The 10088-nt window shown below is 41.8% G+C and overlaps 1 protein-coding gene across 1 annotated transcript; it reads left to right on the top strand.

Moving 5' to 3' along the window:
• Positions 1–6672: 6672 nt before the first annotated feature.
• Positions 6673–9343, top strand: LOC102780541 (protocadherin-1-like). Its single transcript, XM_006801852.2, has 2 exons — positions 6673–6897; positions 7610–9343. Exons 1-2 carry the CDS (start codon positions 6673–6675, stop codon positions 9341–9343), a joined length of 1959 nt encoding a protein of 652 aa, XP_006801915.2.
• Positions 9344–10088: the final 745 nt, after the last annotated feature.

Genomic DNA, 10088 nt, shown 5'->3' with positions numbered 1-10088 from the left:
ATGAACAAAACCAATTTCCACAGGTCCACTAGGCATCAACCTTTGATCCTAAAATGTGTCTTTGCTCTAATGTCCTCCCATTCACACATCAACCGTCACTGTCACCATGTTCATATTTCACACACAGAAACACAGCAAGCGCGTCTCATCAGCAGTAACACACAGAAACACAACAAGCGCGTCTCATCAGCAGAAACACACACAGAAACCTCTGAGCTCACCTTTGAAAATGCAAGCGCACCACAAGCCAGACTCTATTTCACCTCTATTTCATATTCTACACTTTGGCCGCGTTTTGGAAGCTTTTCCCCATTTCTTGCAACAGAGGCCAGTCATAGACAAAATTAATTATGTAGGGTAAAAGTGGGCTGCACCCTAGTCTCAACGTAGAATGTGATTAGTATCTTGCTAGAGCCAGTTCCTATAACACACTTGATTTCTAGTCTCAACGTAGAATATTTTTAGTATCTTGCTAGAAAATTCCTATAACACTTGAATTCAGCCTCAACTTATGTTGTTAGTATCTTGCGCCGAAAACCAGACACCGACAATTTAATGTGAAAATACGTGTAACTCAGCGAACAGATTAATTTGGAAAGCCCAATATGCACATTTGGTATTTATAATACAACAGGCTGTGCTTACCTTTTTATGTTTGGACCGTCCTCTGTTCGCTTCGCAGCACGATCTCACCACAGGCCAAATCTGCCCCTCCTCAGCACACCAAAGATCCGGGTCACGGCACCAAGTTGTTGAAATCTCCCAATTCTTTGAATCTTTGGGCTGAAGGAAGGACAATACTCGGTGTATAAATGCTCAATCAACAATCCTTTATTTCCATACAATTTTCACACAATGAGCATAAACAACCATCCGGATGGGGAGAGATGCATGAGAGGGTCACAGCAAGTCTCAAAATGGTGATGTGTTACACAGCTTTTTATACTTTCCACTGGCCCCCACCTGGTCGTAAACCTAAACATTCACAGTCCCTTATCTGTCATGGCGCCTAAGTTATGACCTCGGGCTCCCTGTCTTTCTACCTCCTACAAGAGTGGGGGCACAGAATGTGGTCTGTTTCTGCTATTATCGGCACAAGGTCCTTTGCACACAACATTCTCAGAAATGATTTAAGCAGTCTGACATGACAAGAAAACAGTGTAAAACATTCACAGCAGATAAATGGTGGCGCCCACCTGTCTAACAGAACCCAAAGATGGTCACATTCTTTTTAATCCCCAAAGATATACTTGAACTTTTGTCTAACCTACTACCAAAATATACTGGAACATTTGTCTAACATACTATAAGAATATACTGCGAAGGGGGTCATGTTCTTTAACCTAAAAATATAAGGAAAACTAAGTTACATACTTTGCACACAACCTAGACTAAGGAATATATTTATGTTCTACAGCTGTTTAACATACTTCATCTACCTTGACTATGGGTATAAGATAACCTACTTTAAAATACTGATCTCACAATGGAACGCCATAACCAAGTGGCCGGCATAGTGTACAGAAACATCTGTGCTGAGTATAACCTGGAAGTTTTGGAACTGAAACAGAAACGGAGAGATACTCAGCACTTTATCATTGAACTCAGCGATGTCAAAAAGGCCTTTCATACAGTCAATGTGAACAAGAGCCAGGGTCCTGATAATATTAGTGGCCGCCTAATTAAATCTTGTGCTGACGAACTCAGTCCTATATTTCAGGTTATTTTTAATAAATCCTTGCAAACACAACATGTGCCCTCTCTTTGGAAAGAAGCAGTCGTGGCTCCGGTCCCTAAATCTAGTCGTCCAACAACTCTAAACGACTTCAGGCCTGTTGCCCTCACTTCAGTTGTAATGAAAATCTTTGAAAAAATCATCAGAAATGTGATTATGAAAGAGATTGAACATCAGCTGGACCCAATGCAGTTTGCATACAGGCCCAATAGAGGAGTGGAGGACGCACTTTTGACTTTACTAAATCTGATTCTTAAACATGTAGAGAGTAAAGGGACTTTTGCAAGACTTCTTTTCATTGATTTTTCTTCAGCTTTTAATACAATACAGCCCCATATTTTAATTAAAAGACTTTTAGAACAGTTTGAAATCAGGAAAAACCTGCTGGGCTGGAGTTTAGATGTTTTAACTGACAGGTCACAAAGAGTGAGAATAAATGGGGTTCTGTCTGACCCAGTGTTCTCCTCCACAGGTTCTCCTCCAGGGTGTCTCTTATCGCCCTTATTATTCATTCTCTATACAAACATGTGTCAGAGCAGATATGAAAACAGGGCCATCATTAAATATGCAGATGACTCTGTTATTGTCAGCTTACTGAAAGAGGGTGAAACTAACCACGGTCCAGTCATTGATGACTTTGTTCAGTGGTGTGAGGAGTCTTATCTCCAGCTGAACATATCTAAAACAAAAGATATGGTTGTTGATTTTAGGAAACAACAAAATGGGCACGCAGTCACTTTAATTAAAGGTCAGAAAATAGAGCAAGTACAATCATAGAAATATCTTGGGACCATAATCAATGAAAAACTGAACTTTGATCAAAATTGCAAATCAGTTTGTAAAAAGGGTCACCATGTCCCATTGAGCTATTTGCACTAACTAGTGACAGTATAAAGGTAACACAGTCGTAATTTTGATCTCAAATTTCTGAGAGAAATAACTGAATTTAAAACATGGCAGACCTCAGGCCAGATTTAATTGGTAGACATATATACATGCAATATGAAATTTATTATCCCAGATAGTCTAAGGAGCTTGGAAAGAAAAGCGTCTGGACTTCTTTAAGTTGCTTGAAGACGTTTCACCTCTCATCCAAGAAGCTTCTTCAGTTCTAAGGTCAAATGGTGGAGAGTCACAGATATAAGCCCTGTGGGAGTTTCCCCCCACAGAGGGACAAAAGGACCCCCTGATGATCCTCTAATCGCCTGAGCCAAGGTGTGAAACTGGGTGTGGGTCCCAATCAGCCAGAGTTTCAGGTGAGTTCATTGTGAAACCTGGTCCCACCTTATCATGTGATTTCCTGAGGTCAGATGGCCCACGATGTGAGTGGGTGTTAAGGCGTCTGGGGAGGGATCTCAAAACTGGATTATAGATGGCAGACAGTTGGTGTCGTAAACCACCGCCTCTGTTCAAAGATGGTCGCTCACAGTGGACATAGATGCTTCTTTCACTCCTCTTTCCATCTGTCCTCTCTGTCCAAAATGTGAACGTTGGCATCCTCAAAGAGTGACCTTTGACCTTAAAATGCAGATGAACAGCTGAGTCTTGTCCCGTGGAGGTGGCTCTTCTGTGTTGTGCCATGCGCTTGTGAAGTGGCTGTTTGGTCTCTCCGATGTAGAGGTCTGGGCATTCCTCGCTGCACTGTACAGCATACACCACATTGTTAAGTCTGTGTTTTGGGGTTTTGTCTTTCGGGTGAACCAGTTTGTGTCTGAGTGTGTTGCTGGGTCTGAAGTACACCGGGATGTCATGCTTGGAGAAAACCCTCCTGAGTTTCTCTGATACACCGGCTACATAGGGGATGACAATGTTGTTGCGTCTGTCTTTTGTATCCTCCCTCGCTGGTGTCTGATCTTCTTTTCTGTGCCTCTTTGCTGACTTTAAGAACGCCCATTTAGGATAGCTGCACGTTTTGAGTGCTTCCTTTACATGTGTGTGTTCCTTCTTTTTCCCTTCAGGCTTAGAGGGAACATGTTCTGCCCGGTGGTGTAGGGTCCAGATTACTCCAAGTTTGTGTTCCAGAGGGTGATGGGAGTCAAAGAGGAGGTACTGGTCTGTGTGTGTGGGCTTCAGGTAAACTTCGATGTTGAGGTTGCCATTCTCTTCAATGTGCACAGTGCAGTCCAGGAAAGGCAAACAGTCGTCCTTTGTGTCTTCCCTGGTGGACATGATGTTCTTATCCACAGCGTTAATGTGCGCAGTGAAGGATTCCACTTCTTGTGTCTTGTCTTTGACCCAGGTGTCGTCTACATATCTGTACCAGTGGCTGGGTACTCTTCCTTTGAAAGAGCCAAGAGCCTTCCTTTCCACTTCCTCCAACCTTTACATTTGTTTTACATGAATGTTGCTGTATCATTTATGGTCTTTTAATGCTTACACTCTATACACGTCTACATTAGAAATGTGGCTCACAAAATGAGCCAAGTTATTCCCTTTGTTCCAAATGATTTTTTAGTATTTGGACACTACAGAGAGTGAATCAGTCTATTAAAGAGGCTCGATCTGCTTAATTCTTTTTTGATTGAACTGCACTTTCCAGACCTCAGTACAATGATACTTTCAACTTAATTTTGCAAAAAAAGCACTTTTTTTTGTCTCACAACCACATGTACTCATATTTACGAGGGAGTATTAGCACCACATTAAAAATATATTTATCAGTGATCATTTAATGTTGAAAATTTCAAGATTAAGTTGAAATAGCGGAGATTACCGTTGTTGTTTCAAGACAACCGCTGACTGAGTGAAAGCTTACATCAGAATTGGTTTTAGTACAAGGAAGGAAATTATTCCTGTTTAGCACACAAACATATTCAAACGTTGAAAAGATCAGACAAACACACACAAACTCAGAAGAGTGGATTTACACAAAATCAAATGTCTAATAATGGACAGGTGCAAGGTTATCAATGGTTACATCCTTGTGCATAAAACGTCTTGTGAATTTGTTTCACTAACTCGTCTAAATAAGGCATTTTGTACAGGGTACAACAGAGTGGCAGTTTGTCGTAAAACAACAAGGATAATTCCACATTTCAATGCATTTTTTCTTAATATGGCCCTAATACTCCTTGCTGACGTCAGCAAAAGAAAGGAGGCACAAGAGGCTGAAAAACCGCAGGTTGCCCCTCCTTCAGAGCAGTGGACCCCAGACTTGTTTGGCTTCAGCTCTGAGCGAGCTTGTAAACTTGTCCATGATCTCAAAGCTCCGAGTTTAAAGGATCAGAAACGGGTGAGTTTAATTGCAACATTCAGCAGAGCAGAAAGTCACACGGTGCTTCTCTTAGATGTCGGTGGTTCTTGCAGCACTTTAGAGATTCCCAGAAAAAAAAGAGCATTTCACAGCCTATGTTGCAGTGTATGATAGAAATACACAGCCTGCTAAATATTGACAACCGCTAACAACGACGCCAAATTCTAAACCAGAATAAGCAACACGCAGATACTGCAGTGAAGGAATTGAATGCGCCTGCAGTTTTTCTTTTAATGAACTCATTTTGTCACTAAATGGCTGTGAACAGATGATATTCGCATAGTCCCTTTATAATAATAAGAGCCTAATATATAATTTTAAGGTTTTGACGTTTAGAGACATCTGATTGTTTCATGGTGAACTTCACTTGTTGGACTGTTACTGTCTGTTTGCCCTGATGTGTGAGTGTGGAAGTTGTTGCATCTTTGTATGGAAAAGAAAAACAAAAATGTTGGATCCACTAAGATTCTGGGTGTGAATGTTCGCACCACTCCGTAGTCAACGGATTTCGTAACATATAAATAAAGAAATGGTCTCTTTTGTGATTCCCTTTTTCCAAAACTGATTGGAGCTTTTACCCTCTGCCAGAAGTGTTCTTTGTGCCTCAAAATGACCGCTCAGCCTCATTAATTACTGCCTCTCTGTTAACGGTTTGTAGACACCAAACAAGTTCGTGCGAGCCTTTGTCTCACTCTGCTTTTATGAATATTTGGCAGTAGGGGGCACTGAAAGACCTGTTTGTACATTACATGTGCTCGTGTAGCACAAATCAGGACCAACTAAAGTTTAGACTTTCATGCAGTGTTCAGTTTGACTTCCTGCCTGAAACACGGACCGGCAGCAGCAGGACGAAGTCCTCCTGCTTGGCCTTCTCTGCACACTGCAGCAGTTGATGAGTTGTCTTTGGGTCAAAAAGTAGCTGTTGAGGATACATTTAGCAAATGAACGAGATGAATTCAAGTATATTTTCTTGAGAGTTGCAGAAAAGAAAAACCTGAGCAACATCTTTGCAAATTCTAGGTCAGGGGTCTCAAACTTAAATGAGCTGCGAGCCACTGCTGGCACTGCCATGTTATTGGAGGTCCACTTTAGTGTTCAAGTAGTACAAAAACAAACAACAAGAAAATTCCCACAAATATTTATGAAAACGTAGTGTTTTTTAAAAATTTCAATTATTGTATAAAAAGACAAAAATGCAAATGTGAACATTTCTTTCTCGCTCTTAACTAACTGAAGCCTTTCATTGAACTACCAAACAACACATTACTCCTCTCTTTCTGGCCAGACATGTGGCAGCACTTCTGCTATGATTTTGTTCTTATTTAACAAAATAAAAATGCAGATATAAGTGTACACATTAGTTTTTAATTGCTAGTCGAAACTATTTTCTCTGCTCATATTGCCTTTTTATAAAATCATTCTTTACTTTTAAAAAAACTTATTTCAACAGTGCACATAACAACAAACGTAATGCACTAACAAACAGTAAATTGCATTATATTTCTTAACATCAATATAAGGGTCACAAGTAGAGGTGAGGGTGGGCCGCAAGTGGCTCCCGGGCTGCGAGTTTGAGAATGCTGTCCCAGCAACAGCAACAGTCTTAACTGGCGCTGTGTGAATTGAATACAGAACACGAGTCTTAACCTGTTTCCTGTCTCGTTCAGTGCTGTCTGGCAGAGACATGACGGTGATTAGGTGCAAAGTTCTGCTGTTTCTAGCCACCATCCTGGTGTCTTGCAGCTCTTCACCCACTCACCTGAACATCAGAGTGGATCGTGGGAAGCTGCTGAGGTCGAGCAGGTCAGTCACTGTGAGTCACCAGCAGGACAATGCTCCAGAGTTTGACAGAAGTCACTACGAGGCCGAACTCTTAGAAAACAGCCCGCTGGGACAGTCTGTGCTGCAGGTCAGTCCAAACACAGGATCATTTAGAATTATCATTTTATATAAACTAATAAAACAATCTGTTTGAGCAAAGGACTGAATCACATATCCACCATATGTTCTCTGAATCCAGCTACCAAGTGTCAAATGTTCCTTGCAGCAGTGCCACGTCCACAAATAACTTAATTTAAAAACATTGGTGCTAATAATTCATCAATAAATGATGTCAAATGATTTCTACAGTATGTCCATGGCCCAGAAGAAAAAACAAGGCGTACATAATTGTATCCCACTGGCAGATATTTTTTTTATTATAATTTTTATATTCTTTTATTTCCTATTATTTTAGTACTTATATTATTTTAACAATTACAAGTAATTTAGTGATAATTTTGAAGTGTTTTTAGGCACTTCTTTGCAAACTTTCCTGAGCTCCATCCCAGTTTTAAAGGTCAAATGATCGTTGCACAAATGCTGTCAGTCAACACTCACTCTTTGAATTGCACGGACTGAATGCAATTAAAAAGAATGAAAGTAGCTGTGTAGACAGAAAGGCCTTCTAACATCCAGCGAAATATTTTGCTGACTGCTTGTACCTCCAGAAATATTAAGTAGGTGATTTTTCTCTTGTAGCCATGCAACTCCAAACGGGGTTCCTGCAAATTTTGTGGTTTTTGTTCTTGTCTTGGACAATGTGAGGCTGAATGAAGTGCCCATGTTTTTCTCCCTTGTAGGTCAGAGCCAGTCATGCAGACATTGCCATTGGAGAGATGGACTACAGCCTTCATCAAGTATCAGAGACTGTCCAAAGGCTTCTGCGCATTGACAGTGTGACAGGCATCATCTATGTGAAAGGCCTTGTGGATCGAGAGGAAGAAAGCATCCTCAAGTCGTTCGTGGTGGCCAGAGATCGTGACCCCAGTTCCAGGATCAAGAGTTCCAAAGTTCTGCTGACCATAAATGTCACAGATCAAAATGACAATGCACCGACCCTTAACATCCAAGGTATAGGCTTAGTAAAATACCAGGATGGTGTGACTAAGATTTCTGAGGACCTGCCTGTTGGTACACCAGTGGCACTGGTCCAGGTGTCAGACTGGGATGAAGGGGAAAATGCTGTGGTAACGTGCACAGTTGATGGTGATGTTCCATTTCAGCTACAGCCTGCAAGTGATCAGAAGGGCAAATACTTCCTGCAGACAGCGACCCTGCTGGATTATGAGAGCGTTAAAAATTACAGTATTGAAATTGTTGCTGCGGATTCTGGAAGCCCAGCTCTGTCCAGCACTCTCTCCCTCAATGTGCAAGTTACAGACGTAAATGATAATGCACCGAACTTTTCCCCTGCAACGATTGAGGTGGACTTTCCAGAAAACAACTACAGAGGACAAAAATTACAGGATCTTGTGGCAACAGATCCAGATTCTGGCATAAATGGACAGCTTGTCTATAGCATCATTGATCGTTTTGCCAAAAGGCTCTTTGAAGTTGATGCCAACACTGGCGAGGTTCGTGTGAGAAGCGTGCTGGATCGGGAAGAGAGGGACCGTTATGTGTTCTGTGTGGCAGCAGCAGACATGGGTGTTCCTAGTAAAACCGGCACTGCCACAATAATTGTAAATGTTCAAGATCAAAATGACAATGACCCTGTGTTTATACTCAAAGGCTGCAGCTTTACTGCTGCAGAGAACATGCCTCCACCCAGTCGTGTTGGTGCAGTTGCTGTCTTAGATGCTGATAAGGATGAAAATTCCCACCTAAGACTGTTTGTGGAACCGGAAAATGGCAATTTTTTCATCCAAAATGGCACAGGAATCATCTTGTCTAGAATCTCCTTTGACCGTGAGAAGGAACGTTTCTACACGTTCTGCCTAAAGGCCGTGGATGGAGGTGACCCACCTCGATCCTCCTATGTGAGTGTGATCATCAATGTCTTAGATGAGAATGATAACGCTCCATATGTCACCAAACCAGACAACTCCTCCTACACATACCTGTCATATTTCACCCCAGCAGGCACGTTTGTGGAGGCAGTGAAGGCTGAGGACACTGACACTGGGCTCAATGCTGAGCTGGACTATTTTACTGTAGGTGGAAATCCACATGGTCTGTTTCAAATATCTCCCTACAATGGGGAGATCACACTGGCACAGGAAGTGACCGGCAAGCACAGTGGGCTACATCGGCTGGTAGTGAGAGTCTGTGATAAAGGCAGACCTCCTCTCTGCACCACTGCACTGGTCCACATTTTTATCAACGGTACCGAGTCCAACATCTCCCTCATTGAGGCGCTGGTCACAGAGAGCCTCTCCACCCCTTTGGAAAAGGACGTTGCCGGAGATCTATTAGGGAGCTCTGCTCTTGTTCAGCATAACAACATCCTGTACGGCAGCCTCGCAGGTATTGCTCATGTGATTCAGACATTCAGCTCTATAGTTTCTAATACGGCCAAAGAGGATTCCAACTAGAGTGGTTTGAAAATATATTTTACAATCAATCTGTCATGTCACTGGGACACAGAGCCAGTGCTTTATGTTTAAGTAATGAACTGTTAGTTCAGGTTATTATGATTTGTGATCTTCTGTTTGTTATATTCGTAGTCTTTGGATTAGGGTTTTCTGTGTTGCTTCCCCGTGCCTCGTCATGCCTGCATTGTCCCCAGCTGTGTCTCCCTCTGGTTTCTGTGAAGGTTCTCAGTCATTATAGTCTAAGGAGCTTGGAAAGAAAAGCGTCTGGACTTCTTTAACTTGCTTGAAGCTGTTTCACTCTCATCCAAGAAGCTTTTTCAGTTTTAGAGTCAAATGTTGGAGAGTCCAACATTTAAACCCTATTGGAGTATCCCCCTCTTGTGTGGGATACTCCAATAGGGTTTAACCTCCTAGGGCCTGGCCTCCTAGGAGGTTAAATGTGGACATCCCATTTTGGGCTTTCTAGGCCAAAATACAAAATTTTGCTCTACAAGGGCCTGATATCCATTTACGAGGATGTTATACTGCCACTGTTCTATCAAAATTTAAAGCGAAAGTCCTCATATGTGGATCTCATTTTTCTCAAAAACTAAGATCAGGCTAAAAACAAACTAATGTTATTCCACTTCCAGCCACACAGCTCATCGTGACTTCATTCACTGATTTCAAACAACTTTTAGAGTCTTCCAGTTCTGTCCTGTACGCTATATAAGCTGGTTTTTCTTTCTAATCTTGTTTTTGACAT

Source organism: Neolamprologus brichardi, chromosome 11, assembly GCF_056152115.1.
Source record: "Neolamprologus brichardi isolate AB-2024 chromosome 11, ASM5615211v1, whole genome shotgun sequence".
Lineage (NCBI taxonomy): Eukaryota > Metazoa > Chordata > Actinopteri > Cichliformes > Cichlidae > Neolamprologus > Neolamprologus brichardi.
The sequence above is the reverse complement of the archived record's forward strand: the minus strand, read 5'-3'. Positions and strand labels throughout refer to the sequence as shown.

Excerpts from the sequence above, each read along its gene's own strand:
- LOC102780541 (XM_006801852.2), top strand. The coding sequence starts at position 6,673 with ATGACGGTGATTAGGTGCAAAGTTCTGCTGTTTCTAGCCACCATCCTG. Across the intron at positions 6,898-7,609 it reads TGGGACAGTCTGTGCTGCAG|GTCAGAGCCAGTCATGCAGA; the intron begins GTCAGTCCAAAC and ends TCTCCCTTGTAG.